The 19,471-nt window shown below is 37.2% G+C and overlaps 1 protein-coding gene across 16 annotated transcripts in view; it reads left to right on the forward strand.

Annotated features, from left to right (window-relative positions):
• Nucleotides 1-19,471, forward strand: part of pum1 (pumilio RNA-binding family member 1) — a 132,727-nt gene that overhangs the window by 72,329 nt on the left and 40,927 nt on the right. For 4 of the 16 annotated variants that reach the window (XM_039740624.1, XM_039740628.1, XM_039740625.1 and 1 more), the window contains exons 6-9: nucleotides 7,102-7,271; nucleotides 11,155-11,425; nucleotides 12,786-12,882; nucleotides 16,341-16,454. In XM_039740624.1, the coding sequence (XP_039596558.1) occupies nucleotides 7,102-7,271; nucleotides 11,155-11,425; nucleotides 12,786-12,882; nucleotides 16,341-16,454 (652 nt within the window). The remainder of the gene's footprint in view (nucleotides 1-7,101; nucleotides 7,272-11,154; nucleotides 11,426-12,785; nucleotides 12,883-16,340; nucleotides 16,455-19,471) is intronic. The other 12 variants (XM_039740633.1, XM_039740636.1, XM_039740635.1 and 9 more) reach the window with 5 other exon arrangements.

The following is a 19,471-nucleotide window of genomic DNA, read 5'->3' on the forward strand; positions in this document are numbered from 1 at the left end:
CGAGGGATTACTGTATATGTGTGTATATACAGGGTGGGCCTTTTATATGGATACACCTTAATAAAATGGGAATTGTTGGTGATATTAACTTCCTGTTTGTGGCACATTAGTATATGTGAGGGGGAAACTTTTCAAGATGGGTGGTGACCATGGTGGCCATTTGGAAGTCGGCCATTTTGGATCCAACTTTTGTTTTTTCAATAGGAAGAGGGTCATGTGACACATCAGACTTATTGGGAATTTCACAAGAAAAACAATGGTGTGCTTGGTTTTAACGTAACTTTATTCTTTCATGAGTTATTTACAAGTTTCTCTTTGTTTACAGCCATTGACATGTCGCAGAGGTTAACACGTGAGGAGCGGATAGAAATTGTGTTGATGTCTGGTGAACGCAGTAACCGGGTCATTGCCGCAGATTTCAATGCAAGATACCCTACGAAACCACCCATCTTTCATGCTACAGTTAGCAAACTGCTTGCTAAGTTTCGTGAAACTGGTTCAGTGTTGGATTTGCCAAAATGTGGAAGCATGAAAACTGTCACTAATGAAGAAACATCAGTGGTTGTCCTAGATTCATTCAGCAAGAGCCCACAGCGTAGCACTCGCCGCATGTCACTGGAGAGTGGCATTAGTCGAACATCCCTTCGTGGATATTAGCTACTCACAAATGGCACCCTTACAAACTCCAGCTACTGCAGCATCTCAACGAGGATGACCCAGATCGGCGCACTGAATTTGCAGAATGGGCAAAACAAAAATTGGAACAGGACCCTCAGTTTACGCAGAAGATTTTGTTCAGTGATGAGGCAAACTTTTATGTGAATGGTGAAGTTAACAAACAAAACCACCGCTATTGGTCTGACACTAACCCACATTGGATAGATCCCTCCAAGACTGTTGGAACAAAAAATTGATGGTATGGTGTGGTATATGGGGTACAAAGATAGTGGGGCCATTCTTCACAATGGAAACCTCAAGGCCACTGGATATTCGAAATTGCTACATGATGATGTGTTTCCCTCTTTATGCACTGAAGCTGGCACGTTCCCTGAGTTTTTCCAGCAAGATGGTGCACCACCACATTATGGGTGTCAGGTCCGAGCATTCCTAGATGAACAGTTTCCTGGAAAGTGGATTGGTCGTCGTGGGCCAGTTGAATGGCCCCCAAGGTCTCCCGATCTGACCCCCTTAGACTTTTATCTTTGGGGTCATCTGAAGGCAATTGTCTATGCTGTGAAGATACGAGATGTGCAGCACCTGAAACTACGGATACTGGATGCCTGTGCTAGCATTTCTCCTGCGGTGTTGCTATCAGTGTGTGAAGAGTGGGAGAAGAGGGTTGCATTGACAATCACAAAGCACATTGAACACATTTTATAAGTGGTCAGAAACTTGTAAATAACTCATGAAAGAATAAAGTTACATTAAAACCAAGCACACCATTGTTTTTCTTGTGAAATTCCCAATAAGTTTGATGTGTCACATGACCCTCTTCCTATTGAAAAAACAAAAGTTGGATCCAAAATGGCCGACTTCCAAATGGCCACCATGGTCACCACCCATCTTGAAAAGTTTCCCCCCTCACATATACTAATGTGCCACAAACAGGAAGTTAATATCACCAACCATTCCCATTTTATTAAGGTGTATCCATATAAATGGCCCACCCTGTGTATATATATGTGTATATATGTGTGTGTGTATATATATATATATATATATACTGTATATATATATATATATAGTATATATATATATACATGTGTGTATATATACAAACCGGATTCCAAAAAGTTGGGACACTATACAAATCGTGAATAAAAACTGAATGCAATGATGTGGAGGTGCCAACTTCTAATATTTTATTCAGAATAGAACATAAATCATGGAACAAAAGTTTAAACTGAGAAAATGTATCATTTTAAGGGAAAAATATGTTGATTCAGAATTTCATGGTGTCAACAAATCCCATTTTCACCACTGTGTGGCATTTCCCCTTCTTCTTACAACACTCAACAGACGCCTGGGGACCGAGGAGACCAGTTTCTCAAGTTTAGAAATAGGAATGCTCTCCCATTCTTGTCTAATACAGGCCTCTAACTGTTCAATTGTCTTGGGCCTTCTTTGTCGACCTTCCTCTTTATGATGCCAAATGTTCTCTATAGGTGAAAGATCTGGACTGCAGACTGGCCATTTCAGTACCGGATCCTTCTCCTACGCAGCCATGATGTTGTGATTGATGCAGAATGTGGTCTGGCATTATCTTGTTGAAAAATGCAGGGTCTTCCCTGAAAGAGATGACGCCTGGATGGGAGCATATGTTGTTCTAGAACCTGAATATATTTTTCTGCATTGATGGTGCCTTTCCAGACATGCAAGCTGCCCATGCCACACGCACTCATGCAACCCCATACCATCAGAGATGCAGGCTTCTGAACTGAGCGTTGATAACAACTTGGGTTGTCCTTGTCCTCTTTGGTCCGGATGACATGGCGTCCCAGATTTCCAAAAAGAACTTGAATCGTGACTCGACTGACCACAGAACAGTCTTCCATTTTGCCACACTCCATTTTAAATTATCCCTGGCCCAGTGACAACGCCTGAGCTTGTGGATCTTGCTTAGAAATGGCTTCTTCTTTGCACTGTAGAGTTTCAGCTGGCAACGGCGGATGGCACGGTGGATTGTGTTCACAGACAATGGTTTCTGGAAGTATTCCTGAGCCCATTCTGTGATTTCCTTTACAGTAGCATTCCTGTTTGTGGTGCAGTGTCGCTTAAGGGCATCCAGTATGGTTTTACGGCCTTGACTTACGACAGAGATTGTTCCAGATTCTCTGAATCTTCGGATGATGTTATGCACAGTTGATGATGATAGATGCAAAGTCTTTGCAATTTTTCGCTGGGTAACACCTTTCTGATATTGCTCCACTATCTTTCTGCACAACATTGTGGGAATTGGTGATCCTCTACCCATCTTGGCTTCTAAGAGACACTGCTACTCTGAGAAGCTCTTTTATACCCAATCATGTTGCCAATTGACCAAATTAGTGTTTATTGGTCTTCCATGTCTTCGTTATGCTCAAATTTACTTTTTCCAGCCTCTTATTGCTACATGTCCCAACTTTTTTGGGATTTGTTGACACCGTGAAATTTTGAATCAACATATTTTTCCTTTAAAATGATACATTTACTCGGATTAAACGTTTGATCCGTCATCTACCTTCTATTACAAATAAAATATTGACATTTGCCATCACCACATCATTGCATTCAGTTTTTATTCAGTTTTATTTGTTTAGTGTCCCAACTTTTGAGGAATCCGGTTTGTGTGTGTGTGTATATATATATAATTATTATTATTATAGTAATATGCGATAGCAGTGGTTGCAACGATAACAAATGGCAACTGGGGAAACAAAATAGATCACTGTCCTGAAAAGCATCAGCAGGAATCTAGTTTAGTTAGTAAGACTGCAAAAAGGTGAGAACAGAGAGTGAAGTAAAAGAGCAGGCAATAGGCTGGTAGGTGGTAAGCAGTCTTTTATTTTGAACGTGTTGTGGCTGAGTGAGGCAATCACAAGTCTTCCCAACAGCAAAAGAAAATTTGAGGCGCCAACAAGGTTGTCCACTTTATTCTCCACAAACAAACGAATAGCAAAAGAAAAGAACACACACTTCCAGAATGCATAGGACTTTAGGGTGGTTGGACTGAAAGATATGGGATCAATTACGGTCATTGGGCATATTGTTGGTGCTGTGGGGAAAAGAGGCAAGATTAGGGGCTGCACACTCTTGTCATCTAAGCAGATTACTACATACTTCGTCTGAGCCAGTGAGGAGGTCCTCTGACATGCATGCTTGATGCTAGTCGGGTACCGTTGGAGTCGCAACCACGTAAAACAGACTTTTGGGTCATTGGCTGGCACAAGTCTGTTTAAAGTGGGGATCTTGAAGTGTTGTAATAAAGGGAAAATCAAACTTATGACAGTTATTTTTATTTGCTTTAATGAGATGGTGTTAGCCGTAAACAAAGAGTTGGGACTCTTAGGTTTAAGAGTAACTATGACAGAATTGGATGCAAAATGATACTTTTATATCATAAGGGAAATGTTTAGCAAAGCTTCTACGAGTACATTAATGCATCAGAGCGCAGAGCAGTGGTATAGAGAAAAGAAAAAATCTGTTGCGAAGTGGTGTGACTCTAAATGTTATTAATAGAGAGAAACTAATCAGATTAGAAAATAGCTGATCATTGAATATTGCAGCTTTACATTTTGTTAAAATTAAGTGTCTGCTATTGCTTTCAAGCAAGACCCTTTTTTTTAAATAAATTCTAATTCTGTTTGAATAGTGATGTTTGATCCAACAGCCCTAGCCTTAGAAGAAAGACAAAGATAAGGTAATGACCGCAGCCGGATTATAATAGAATCAGAAGGTGCATTTTGATTGATTTGTTTTGTGCCCAAGCAATGTCATGCTTGATACATGCCAGACACCATTGGTCAAATGGGTTTTGACATTTCTCTTGGTCTCAAACAGCAGCTTATTTGAACATGCTTTGATGGCAAGCATATCTTTGTTTATAGGTTAAATGAGCACTCACAGAGGAAATCCCTCATTGTCATTGGTTTGGTCAGGTGTTTCTGTTGCCTCAGAAATTTGGGCAAAATTTGAGCATTTCCCAGAGCTGTCGAAACTCATCTTACATAGCAGTTAAGATACGTGTAATCCTTTTGTAAAGTTTTCACATCCTGGTCTTTAAACTATGCCACTAACTATTGCCCATACTCTGTACCAGCACTTAGCATGTAGAATAGTTTTACTATACGTGATTGTAGGATGCCACAGCCATTTCCCAGTATACATGCACATTGTTTGGAAAGAGCTCTTAATATTTGTAGGATTGTTTTTTCATCATTAGTGCAAGAAGTATTATGGAACTGACACTCCATTAAGTTGGTCATTCAAAGTGGTTTACCACATAATGTAATCAGTCTGATTTTGCTTGCACCAGAAACTTCATAAAGTAGCAACATGTTTAAGTAGAAATAAAGGTAAAGTAACTCTTAGTCCCTGAATGCCAATATATTGTTAAACATTTAGTCATCCATTGACAATTCTTTCTGAACAGCTGCCTTCTCTTGTATTATCCTTATGCAACCTGTCAATGCCGCTGTTCTTGGTTTTCATATTATAATGCTGGCTTCAATGGATAGCAAAATATATTGAAATGGCTATTAGAAATATCTAGCCAAATAAAAAACTCAAACTATTGTTACAGTCAACTGCACAAGAGCATTATAGTGTTGTTAAATAAAGCAATTGTTAAATAAAACAATGTTGATCAATAATGTATTGAAATTTCACATAGTGTCAACCTAAAAACAAAGTACATATCCTATGTAATTTGTATATCATTATTTTCCCAATACACTGTTGTGGTACATAAGGCTAAAAACAGCTATCTGTCTGAGCGTCTGTTATACAAAATAAACAGACAGCTGCATTGAACATGATGCCTCATCTACACATTCCTTCCTTAAACCAAAATGTTCTAAAGGCACAATTGAGTAAGGTGTGCACATATTTATTTTTATGTGACACAGGATTTGTAGAAGGAACTAGAATATAGATATATGAATGTAGCACATGAGAAAAGCCTTCAGACATATGCTTATATTCTACACTAGTGGCTAAACGATTTGGCAGTGACACAAAATGTTGTGTTTTGCAAAATTTGAACCTCCAGTTTTTGTGGTGGCAATTCACATTGTTTTTATATTATTGTGCAGTGATCAGATGCATATTAATTAATTGCATAGAGGATTATTAGCATAAAAAGTTAACTTTATCATAAAAAAGCCATTTTCACTTATTTTGCCCCTGGCATAAAATAAGCTAAAATTGTCCAGCAAGCGCTAGGACCATCTCCTCCTGAGGAGTCAGCTACAGAATCGTTTTGCCACCTGTGCAGAGCTTGCTTAATATTGGCAGCAGGGGAGTGTGTGTGCATCTGCACATAAAGTGAGGCAAAGACTTTTGGACAACGGCCAAGAAGGGCTGCAAACAAGCTATTTCTTTCCAAGAAAAACCTCAAAGGCAGGCTGAAATTCATCGGGAAGTACAAGGATTGGATGTCAGAAGACTGGTGCAAAGTTATTTTTTCGAATGAAGCCTCCTTTTGACTGTTTGGGACATCTGGAAAATTAATTGTCCAGAGAAGGAAAAAGTGAATGCTACCATGAGTCCTTTGTTGTGCCAACAGTGAAGGATCTTGAGACTCTGTTTGTGGGGTTGCTTCTCATTCAAGGGAGTGGGCCCACTCACCATTTTGCCCAAGAACACTGCCATAAATAAAGAATGGTATCAATATATTATCCAAGAGCAACTTTTCCCAATAATCCAGGTGCAATTTGGTGGTGATCTGTGTATTTTCCAGCATAATGGAGCACCATGTCACAAGGCAAAAGTGATAAATAGTGGCTCAGATCATAACATTGATTACACTGGTCAGTTCTCAAAAAGTGGGTGGACAAACACAACCCCACAAAGAATGATCAGCTCCAAGCACTAAAAAGGCAAGAATGGATCACCATCAGTCAGGATTGGCTAAGAAGCTGACATCCAGCATGCCAGAACAAATTGCAGGAGTTAAGAAGGGGGGTCAACACTGTAACTTTTGTGTCTGCATAAATTTGATGTATTTGCCAAAGTTGTATGCAGGTATTAATTCATATTGAAGAATCAGTTCCCACATTTCTTTTAGATATTTACATAATGGAGGAAATCATAATTTAGTTAAATATAATTGATGTTGTAAATGTAACCATCGATTTATCTGTTATTGCAAGTAAGTTTTTCAGTGTTCTAAAGCAGATATCTGTTTCTTAGTCCAGTACCTGTTTTTCTACTTTTATTTTCCTTTTGAATCTGATGACCCATATAGTATATAATAGCGCTCATATGGTCCTTCTGTTATATAGTATGATAACAACTTCACATGTTAAATTAAAAAGCTAATTTGATAGATGTATAATTGTTTCAACTGTGTTATGCTGCTATTATATATTGTAACATCATAATGAATTTATCTTTGGCAAGGGCCCTCGTGATCCAGAAGCAGATGACAATGAAAAAAGAGAGAAAAAGACCAAGACATCATTTGATACTGATAAGCTGAGTGATTTAAAGGAAGTAGAAGGTGATGTGATCGATAAACCCAATGGTCTACCAGTTCAAAATGGAATTGATGTGGATGTTAAAGATTTTAGGTAAATCTTCTGTTCTTTTCAATACAGCTGTTGGGCATGGGTGGGAGAGTCTTTCACTGGTTCACAATTAATACAAAGTATCTCTTTGAATGTTCCTTGCTTTATGTATGTATGAATCTAGAGGCACATCTTTCCACAGTCATAAAAGCCTCTTAGGTGGTATTTATCAGTCTAAAGGTTGACATGGCTATTCAGAATAATAGTCATATTCATATTGTCCAAATTGAGAAAGTCAATGATAGGAAGCCATCTTTGTACAAAAGGTTATCCTACCAAAATCTTGTTGAGCACGGTGAAAAAGTTAGAGAACACTAGGACAGCATATTGGGATCTCCATGGGCCTCCTGTGTAAAGGGTGCGTATGTACAAAAATGTTGCGTACGCTCATCTCCTCGCTTACGTTGTGATGTATAAAAACTAAACTTGGCATAAAGCCACGCACAGTCTCATGGCAGCAGAACACATTGCGTATGCATGTTTTCTGCTCTGTTTTGCAAACTGGTGGCACCCAGCATCAAAGCAGTGCTACTGTTCCTGTGTGGGTTCCCTTTCTTTTATAGATTCACATCCCTGACAATGCTTTATCAAACACACTGAAATTAACTGCATATCTTTAATAAAGTTAAGGAATCTAATTGTAATCAACCTGTAACAATATAGTGGTCCATGGAATGGCCAAACTATTTCAAATACCATAGATGCTTTAGCGTTGTTACTTTCAGTGCACCACTTAGAGTAGTTTAACCCACTGTATCTGAGTGTGAAATCACAGCTGTACAGCAGCTGATTGGAAAGCTCAACAGCGGATTGCATCGAGAGCGTAGAGGACTATCCGGATACAGCTTTTAGCACACGCTGCCTCAGCCTTGCGCACAGTTTATTTGAGCTTCTCCAACCCGACAAATGCTTCAGAGCCTTTCCTGCAGGGACCTCAAGGTTCAGAAACAATTTCATCCCAAGAGCTATAAGCACACTCAATCAGTCTGTTAAGTGCTGCTGGTAGATCTGTTTGTACTTTTAAGTGAAATTACCTCACTGTGAAATTGCACTACAGTTGTAATATTGCACAACCTTAACCACTTTATGAACCATTTGCACACTCTGCACTGTATGTACATGCATATTGTACTTATGCTTTCATATTGTATATTTTTGTGTTTCTTATTGTAGTATTATTATTATTGTTATTTTATCATTTTATAGGAAAATAAGTTTATGGAAGATTTCCATATTGAATCTCATTGTACCATACAATAACAATAAAGGAATTCAATTCAGTAGAAGGTAGCACATATTTACAGATGATGGCTGGCTTTTAAGTCAATTTAGATTTCCAAAAGTTATCTTCTTGGAGCTCTTAATATCATTTTTAAAATGAAATGCATTAAAGTATGTATATTACATTATATAGATAAACTTTTAACTTTATTTAAATAATGTATACTGTTAATAATTACACGTGTGGGTATGGTGGTGCAGCAGTAGTGATGTGCTGATGCCCCATCCAGGGATTGGTCCTGTCTCGTGCTGTATGCTTGCTGGGACTTGCGTGATGCTGGATCGATAGATGGATGGAATAATTAAACATGTTCTACAAGATTTTTCAGTGTTCCTTAAAAGTTTTGAGGAATCGGCATTCTAAGCTTACAGATGATTTGACATTTATTACAGAGCTTGTTTTGTGGCAATTGGTGATGTGTAGAAAGAAAAGGTAGGACAGGAATTGGGGGGTTGGTGTGTTTGAAGCGACAGTACTGCTGCAGTAAATTATTTCATTTAGGGTTGCACACATCCCAGCAAGTGTCTTGCGGGAGGCAGGAACAATCCCTGGATGGGGCGCCAGCTCATCGCTACCACTGCTCCACTGTGCCCCCATGTTTAATTCATTTCATCATGAAAATATCAAGTATACATATTATTATTTAATTGTTCAGAGAGTTGTAATATCCTGAATGCATTGTATTCTGTGGCCTGTCGGTGTAAGCAAAAGCCTGTTTAAGAAGTGCGTAGTGAATCACACACACAGAACACGTAGAACAACACATACAATACAGAGCATTTAATGTGCTATCTTAGTTACGATGGGATCTGAGAATCTATAGTAAATTAAACATTGATTTTAAATTAAGCTTATGATGTTCTACTTTAATGACAAAATAAACTACAAGATTAAAGTGGAAATTTCAAGATTAAAGTCGACATTTTGACCTTTTTCTTCACTGTCTTTTTTTTTTTTTTCTCGTTTTCTCTGTACTATAATACGATTCCTCATGACACTGAAGACGGCGGGCTACGATTCGCCTTTTCACTGCAAATTTGATATCTGACCACTTTTTTTTATTTTTTATTTCTGGCACTGTGTGACTTTCTGAACTTGAACTTTCGAGTGTCTCTGCCACTCTGTATCACTCAGTCAACTTCCTTTAGTTATTTGTACCACTGCTTAAGCCATAAAATAGTACATTTTCCTTGCATCCACTTGTCAATTGCTGAAATTTCTTTTTTTCACATTTTTTTCCATTGTCTCTTAAGCAAACACTGAACAGAAGGTATATTGATTTGCATATTAAAATATGTCAAATTCTGGGAGGGGTTGGGTGGGATGATAGCCACGTGCACATGCTTTACATTTCACGCTGACTGGAATTCATGGAGCAGAAGTGCATGGAAGTTGGCTTACACATGGTGTGTGTTGTGCATCTGAATTTTTTTGTGCATACTATGAAAGAAAATTGAACTGCTTGCAAGCTACTAAGGTTTATGTTCCATAAGTAAGGGGGAGGGAGAAAAATGAGTATTAAAAGTGACTGAATAAAGACTGAATGATTGAACTATTCATGTCTTTCTTGGAGATCTCCTTCCACAATACGTACATTTCCACTTTTGTCTGTACGCCATGTTTTAGCATGAATTCTACACTTGGCGTTATACATGAGGACCCAGGTGTGTCTTACCTGTGTTTTTTTTTTTTTTTTTTTAAATCAAGGTCAGTAGAAAGGTGGAATTCAACAACATGCATTCGACTCATGATTTCAATAATGCATCTGGAGGGTCATTTAGTTCTGGATCAATTATTTATAACCAGATAAATCAGAAGTGGAACTTCTTTTGTTAACAGTTTATAAGAATTTATACTGGGTTTCACATTAGGAGTCTAATAACCACCAGGAAAGCATTGTGGTTTACCTTCATAGATTTATCCCTAAATGACTCACTGTGCAGAACACATTGTGTTCTGCACATGTAACAGAAAGCGTAATCAGGAAACTTGAACATCAGGCCAATTTAGACTGAAGTTTACCTGCATCATACAGCAAGACAGTGAAACAAACATACAAGAATGATTACTTCAATATATGTATAGAAAGAAGTAAAATATTTGGAATAGCTTAATCTAAATCTGATCCTGAAACCCATTAACTTACTGTAACAGGACCTGAAACCAGCAGTTCATGTTGTGAAACCCACAATTGAAAGTGTTCAGCAAAAAAGTTGGCCTAGATTCTTCAAATTTCTTTTTAGTTTGTTGCTGAGGTTTTTTAACCAGCTATTTGGATTACAAAGGCAGTTAAATTCTCTTCATTGGGCATTGCAGAACTTTGACTACAACATATTTCCTTCATACATTAGTTGTCTCCCTTTGTATCTAATTTTCATTTTTTGTTTAGGCTTGTGGAGCATATTCTTTGAAAATATATCATTTATGCAGAAAATTAGACAAGAAGAAATTTTGTTTTTATTGCAGCATACATTAAGGCCATTCTAAGATTTGTATGTAGTTTTTCCAAGGATATTTCAAATGTGTATTTATTATAGCTTTGACTCTTTCTGACTGATGTAAATGTCTTGTGTAACAGATTTTGTGTTGTTTCGTTGTATTTAGCCGAACACCAGGAAATTGCCCTGCTCCTGGAAGTGAAGTGGACCACTTGGGCCATAGTCAGAATGGGTCGGAAGGTCTGGCTCAGTTGTCAAATACAAATGGAACAAAGCCAGTAGAAGATTTCCCCAATGTGGAGTCCCAAAATGTTCCACTAGACCATATGGAGTCAGTGGGGATAGAGCCATTGCAGTTTGATTATTCTGGAAACCAAGTAACAATGGATTCCACTGCTGCCACTGTTGGACTTTTTGACTACAACTCCCAACAACAGGTAAGATATATTTCTCTCAATGGATTAAATAGATAGGTAGATAGATAGATAGATACTATATGTATATATACGAGGGGAGGGGGAAGGCGGGACCTCAGGAGTATTGGAGTAGGGTGGGGCCATCCTCATGCCAGCCTCCATTCAAGTCACTCTAACTCTCACCATGTGTTGGAGCATACCTTGCCTCTGCTTAGCTAGTGATACCTGTTTCTTCAGCAGACATTATCATCTACAGATTGTTAAAGAGTAACGTTTGACATTTTTGAGAGAGAGAGAGAGATCACGGCTGCATGTGTCTTAGAGGGTAGGTGCTCATTGGCAGAAATATCGTGGCCACGTGCTCTTCTCAACAACATGGGGGACGCTTTCCCATCAGAGCTGGTCATGATCAGATACAGTGGCGGCATTTGACGTTGGAGAGTACCAACCTTCCACATGGCCAGGGATACCTTGCCATATTTTTACATTTTTGGCAAAGAGATCATAGCTACATTCTCATCTCTGATAGCAAAACACAAAGTATTATATATCAAGAGGCCCTCGGAAATGAAAGCTATAAATATACATTATTCTCAATACAAATGATTACATTTTTTTTAAATTGATTTTATGAATTTGTCCTGTTTCACTACTGTGCGGATGGAGCTGTGGGGCACAAGCTAGTTCATTAATAAATTAATGAGGACAAAGCTCCAAGAAAAATATACTTAAATCTTTCCCATATCATTTCCTTCATATAAAAGAACAAACCTGACCACACAAATTATTATTATTATTTTTTTTAATTTGTGCATATTTTCCTGTTTTTTTTTTTTTTTGTTTTTTTTTTAATATATATATCTTTCAATGTGTTTACCCGTCTGCTTGTTAAGGAAACACTTTTAAATTGCAAGTTTTACTGTGATACCACCAGTATCATTAAAAATTAATAAATGTATGTTTTTGGTCCAGTCTTAAGTGCATGTAAACATAGCAGTAATGAACAGGCACAAAAAATATGTTGTTTATAAAATAGTTTTTACGACCACAATCCATTAAAATAATTTAATACAAATAACACAGTTTAGGGTCAGTGGCTTGTACCCAAAAATGCTACAAAATATACAGCTTTTTCTTAATTTAGTTTTTTAAGTGATCTATTAGAATATGTGCCTTTCTATTCAGACTGTCTACATGTATCATAACGTATGTGTTTTGTCTGTCTGCAGCCATTTCGGCTTTCTAAAATCTAACAGTAGATGGAGGATGTTTTGCTGTGTGATTTCTGATTAACAGTCTCAGATGCTTGTAGCTGAAGTGTTTTTGTTTAATTTGTTTCTTTGGACTTGTTTGATAATATTATAAATACTTTTATTTGTAGCAGTTGTTCCAGCGACCTAGTGCCCTGGCAGTTCAGCAACTAACAGCAGCCCAGCAGCAGCAGTACGCATTGGCAGCTGCTCAGCAACCTCACATAGGTAAGGTTTACCCCAAAAGTGACCCCTAAAGAAGAAGGATGAAAATGGACAGCAGCCTTTCTTTACATAGTTATGTAATCTGTCTTCAAATTGTACTAACTTTTGATAATAGCACAGGCATTTGCCTGTATTTGCTTAATTGTAAATGGACTTTGGGAAGTATAAGTTAATATGATGTTGGGCGATTTTGTTCATTCAGTATATGACATAAAGCTAAAAAGTTTTTTGTTTATCTAATATTTTGGATGGCGACCTGAAAATATAAGTTTAAGCATTTACAGTAATAAAGGGGGTAAATTGTTTTTATTACTGCTTCATTCTCTGAACACCACTGAAAGATACTTTAGTGTTGAATTAAAATTGTTTACCTTTTTCTGTTGATGTCACAAATAGTTTGTTTATATAGTTAATGGTAATAAGTTATTCATCTAACAATGATAATGGAAGTCTGATTTGTATGCTAAGCCTGTTGTGAACTTAATCAAACCTGAATAGGGTACCAGTCCATTGCAGGACCCACATGCATATTCTCACTTACAGAAGGTCAATTTGCCATTGACAGTTGCCATAAGACCCTTGTAAAACCCATGTAGTCATAGGAAGGGTAGGATGTGCATACACCATGTGGTGGATCAGTGAGGCAATAGCATCACCCACTGTGCTGCCTGTCCTGAGCTTGATGAAAAATCTCCAGCAAAACCCATGTATTGCAGTTTGTCATGGTGCCCTAACTGTTTTTTTTATTTATTTATTTATTTTATTAATTTTATTGGAATCCATACAAAGCAATCAAGTTTTTACAAAAATTAAGTTAAGAACAGACCTAACTGTCTCACTCATGGAATAACTTTGCATTCCGGTGTGAATAAAAATTACTACGTTACATTGTCCAAAGTTAGAAGAGATTTAACAAAACATTGTAATTAGCTACAGCATCTCACATTCATTAACAGTTTAGGCATTACATTTGAACGTAATTGTATACCAACTTCTTCATTTTACTGTATGAAATCAAATTGTATGTTGGGATATGGGAATGCTTGAAAGTCTTCAGTTTTGTAGATTCATCTCCTTAAACCTTATCAGTAGTTGAATACCTTTCAAGATATTTACCAGGCTTGTTCTCTAAAACAGATCAATATATTAATGCTTAAAACATATGCATAATGCAGATTAATACATTCTAGTTATGTCAGTAAATGTAATGTGATTACAAGATTGAAATTGTAACATTATGCTACTGCATTACTGGGGAATGCAATTAAAGTGCAGTAACACATTACTTTGTACTGCCTTTGCCCCAATTCTTATATTAAAGTACTCGTGGAGAATTTCAGCTGAGCTCATTCTTACTTTGTAATTGGTAACAGCAGTTGAGGTTTATAAAAAAAAAACCAAAAAAAATGCATGATCCAATCATACTTAATACATTGATATGTCATATTCGGCTAAATTACTGTCTTTTTAGGAAATGTACATATTTGAATGTCATATGTATTTGTGTACATATTCTGCTGTCGTACATTTATACCCCATAAATTTGTTCTTTAACACGTGTCCAAAGCACGGGCAGCAGACAGATGTCGTCTAAACAACTATTGGTGATGCTTCAAATTACACACTGTGCTGTAAGCAGTTGTTTTGTTTGTACACACTTAGGAAATTCTGTTTGTTTAAAAAAAGATGTATTTTGTGTACCCCCCAGCCACCAACCCCGCCCTTTTTAAAGTGAAAAACTCGAGTAATTCAAAGTTTTTCACTGCCATATGATATTTTGTCAGTAGCTTTCTGATATATCATTTCAGGTTTCCTGCAGGAACTGCCATAACTCTGCTTTTGACTTTTTCAGTTTTTAAAATATCTAAGCAGAGTCAGAAGCTTCAGCAAGTGCTGCTTTTATGACCATTCTATCAGTGAATAACTTACTATGCGTATTCAGGCTGTAGCTCACGTGGAATAGTGCAATAGTTGCCTATTTCAGCTTGTATTTAATCTTGTGCAAACCATCTGTTGTGCTGCTAGATGAGATTTTAATTCTTCCAGTTTTTCCACATCATATGCAGTATTTGCCATCTTGAAATATTTCTGTGTTCCATTTCTGTTTTTTATGTCTGTAGTACTAGGGTGTTGTACCATGTTAGCCATTATGAATGTAGTGAAAAGCCAAGCAGAATGACACCTTTTATTGGCTAACTAAAAAGATTACAATATGCAAGCCTTCGAGGCAACTCGGGCCCTTTCTTCAGGCAAGATGTAATCAAGAAGTGGCCTGAGTTGCCTATAGTTATAGTTTTATAGTTAGCCTATAAAAAAAGGTGTCATTTTGCTTGGCCTTTCTCTCTTTTTCATGTGAAAATACTCAGGGTCAATAAAATGTCTCATATGCACAGAATTCTTTGAAAGGATGATTAAGGTATTGGAAAAAAGTCATAATAGCCCCTTTTTGCAAAACATTCTTATGATTGACTGGCAAGCATTCCTTTGTGACTTAGGGGTTTGTGTTGATGCATTTTTAATCACATACACAATGAGTAGAAGCAATTAAAAAGACAGGTTATAGTTATACTTAGGTTATAGTATAAAAACAAACATCAATCAAGGGACATAATATTCAGGTCCTTCTTTTGGGTGTATATCGGTATGTACTATTGTGTGTGGTTCTAGTCTCTCTCACAGGCTAGTGAACTTGAAAACCTCTTTAGTTTTGCACAGACAAGAACAAGTGGAGACCTATTCTGGGTCTTCAAAATTCTTAAAGGCACAGATAAAGTTGATTCATCTGAATTGTTTCAGATAAATACTAAATCATGAACTTGAAGTTACTGGTCAGGAAGTTTTGTTTTTTGCATAGGTGGTTGAGGAAGGATGAAACAAACTAGTAAGTAATGTAGTTGAAGCATAAACTTTGATAACTTCTAAAAATATTTGGATAATTGCAAATTAGTTAACCAGATAAGCTTGATGGACTGATTTTTTTTCCCCTTTCTTACGCTCTTAATTTATTATTGTGTATGTACTTTATGAATTTTAAATTTTGCTTTTCAGAATTGCTTCCTGGAATTTTGGACTTACATGATATTAATTGGTATTGTCTTCATAACTTTGTTCTGTAATTGATATTATATGAAGCTCTGAGTATTATATTAGAAAATGAAACTATTGTACAGATAATGTGAAATAACGCATTCAGTGCTGATGGGTAGTTTTCTGCTTTAATTTTTTCACGTGTATGGTTGAAAGGCTGCTGCTCCATTAAAAATATATTACAGAAAAATCACTGTATAGGTCTTTTAGAAAGTTGAACTCTGAATACTTAGAAATGATTCTATCATTTTTTAAACAGCACAAGAATTATCAACTTTGGTGCTTTCTTGATCGATTTATTTTTGCTTATTTCTCGCTAGCCCTGTTAAAGAAGTGTTTATTGCTCTCCTATTGAAGCTTGTTTTTACTGACAGGTGTGTTTTCAGCAGGTCTTGCTCCCGCTGCCTTTGTCCCAAACCCGTACATCATAAGTGCTCCACCTGGCACAGACCCATATGCTGCTGGTTTGGCCGCAGCCGCCACATTAGGTAAGAGTTCCTTATTTGTGTGTTTTACATGTAAAGGAACGGTATTTCTCCAGTTTTAAAAGTGACATTTCTGTGAAACTCTTTGTGCTGCATTAATTAAAATTAAATTAATTGAAATTTTTTTTTTAAATGTTTTGTTGTGTCTATTGTGTTACAGGATGAGTGCACCTTGAAATTTGCATGGACATCTCATGCAGTCCTACTTAATTTTAGCACATGTTAAAGTTGTATGTTGTACATTGTACAAATGGCATTTTCAGCTGATTTCAGTTTTTTCATCCAAAAGAAAAGCAAGCTTTGTCAAAGGATCTCTTGCTGTTGTTTCCTAGCCAGTAGTAGAGGGCGTTCTACTTGTCATTTTTTTTTTTTTACAGGAGGCTCTCCTACCAAAAGTAAAATGTGCAAATACATTATTTTCACTTCCTTGCTTTCCTGTATCTGGATATGCAAAAACTGTATTTGTGAAGTGTAACATAGATTCTTAATTAAATTAGCATTTTACCTTTGTATCATCAATGAACTCTGCGTTTTCTGTTTTTTTTTTTTTTGTTTGTTTTTTGGTTTGGTTGTTTTTTTTTTTTGTGGCCTTGAAGCCCTGCCTTTTATATAGCATTAACAGCAGCACGTAGGATACTTTTCTTTCATATTGCCCACACCTTCTGTCCTGCATCAACAATTCCTGGTATGACACTGGCATGGCCAGCAATTAGTCTACCTCTGACAGTCAGTATGGGCTGTCCATAAATGATATCTAATTACACAGGAAAAACCATGGGACCTGATATAGTTAGTCCTTAACGTTTGTGCTGACCAACTTTGTGGTATCCTCTGCACCTTGTGTAATCTGCTGTATTTCTGTACCAAAGCTAACCTTTTCACCTAATGACCACAGGCATCATTAAGGCCTTTGAGAGGAATGTCTTGGACTATAGTAGTCCTCTTGTGAAAGACCACTTCCATCCACTGCAGTTTGCCTATTGCACAAAGATTGAAGTGGAAGATGCAACGTTTATTGCCAAAAGGCTTATTGCCTTCTAAACATGCCTTGCAGCACTGTGAGGATTATGTTTTTTTATTTCTTCAGTGCCTTTCCGTATCATCCAGCCAACACCGTTAGGGGTAATCTCAGTGATATCTTGGTTGATGATACCATGGTGTCCTGTAAAATAAACCATCCATTGGGCAGACTGCAGTTTTTGAGGTTCAAGAACTATGTCTCTGATATGGATGAGATTAGTGTTGGAGAAGCACAACGAACAGCTGGAAGTTGGAGCTGATATACTTTTCAAAGTTCTTGGGACTCTCATCATTGACAGTCTGGTCTTGTCTAGTAATACAGAAGAACCATTTAAGTCAGAACAGAGAAGACTTTTCTTTTTCCTTTGGACACTTTATTCCTATAACATGGGTAATGACTTCCTATACATATTCTAAAAGTCTTGGCCAGTGTGATTCTGAATAAATCAACAAGCTGATAAACAAGACAAGCACAGTTGTGGGACAAATTCATAACCCTCTGGAGGTAGTGATTGCCTTTATGATCAATACTTCACATCTCTCTATGACCCACTAACATTAAGCATGTTTACCCAACGGATTATTCCTGGGGAAGTGATGCTTGAGTGGAGTGGGGCATACTGAGCCGACTGTACTATGTGTTTGTTTTAATTTTTCTGCGTTTCTTGAGGTTTTGTAAAAGCTACATTTTTCTTTGGGACAGTCAAAGTATTGTCTGTCTAGTGAAGTTCTGTTTTATTCTTACATTGTGACACTCCACCCTGTTCTTTTTTAAATGCTGCACATATTAAGCATGTTTATTTACTTCTTTGTCTTCACTGTGTGTAGTTATGTTCAAGATCAGAGTAGTGCTATATTATCAGTGGAGGCAGGTCGTATACCCTTCCTTCATTCCACATAAATAGATGAAGGTGAAAAGAACTGTGAAATTGGTCAAGAATGGTTGAGAAGTGCATCAATTCTGTCTCTATGAACCAGGTTTTTTGTTTTTTTTTTAAAGTTACACTTTCTCATTTACTTATTTCATTTTTCTAAATGCTAATAAGCATTAAATTTCTGCCATTAAATGTGTGTTAAAAATTGCTAGTAGCCGGAAAATTAACATATTGTTGCAGGGCCACAATAGAAGGTGCTTCCTCCTGCTCTGACAGCAGCGACTGGCAGCGATTGCCGCACAGAATACATTAAATTTATAATATTCCTGGTCTCAGCATATTTAGAATCCTTAGATTTATACTTGATATCACTTTCATGATTTAATGTGTTAAAGCATGTATGTTACATTTTACAGATAAATCATTAACTTAATTTAAATGAATAATACTGTTCATAATTACACATGTGGGGGCAGCATGGTGGCGGAGCGGTAGCGCTACTGCTTTGCAGTAGGGAGTTACGCCCTTTGTAATCCCTGCCCGGAGTTTGCATGGTTTCCTGGTGGGTTACCACAGTGTGCTCCGTTTCCTTCCAAGGACATGCGGATTTGGTGATTCTAAAATGATGCTCGTGCATGTGTGTGCTTATATTCCCTTGCGATGAGCTGATGCCATGTCCGGGGATAGTTTCTGCCTTGTGCCTGTTGGTAGCTGGAATGTGCACATCCCTAGATTAATGAATGTAATCAGTAAACATCCATCCTTTTCCGAGATATTGTGGCAAGGTCTCCTGGGAATTAAATGGGTGTTTCGGCAATTCAGAACACCGTGAAGCTGAATGTTTTCTCCTCACATCCGCAGGCATGTGTTGCATGAAGTATAAACCCGGCCTAAGAATGACTAGGGCGGTCTGAATGAATGTAGTGGCCTAATATTTAAGTATTCTACAGTTTAACCATTGAGGTTACTACATTTGTTTTTAAATAAATTATTCAAACTGTAAGAATGAATAAGGGAGTCTGAATATAAATGGTGGCCTAATATAAAAATAAATTTAAGCATTGTTGTTGTGAAATGGAGTAGCTTGAATTCACAGTCTGGTCTTTGTCACACTTTTCAACTATA

This window comes from Polypterus senegalus, chromosome 17, assembly GCF_016835505.1.
Source record: "Polypterus senegalus isolate Bchr_013 chromosome 17, ASM1683550v1, whole genome shotgun sequence".
In the NCBI taxonomy this organism is placed as follows: Eukaryota; Metazoa; Chordata; class Cladistia; order Polypteriformes; family Polypteridae; genus Polypterus; species Polypterus senegalus.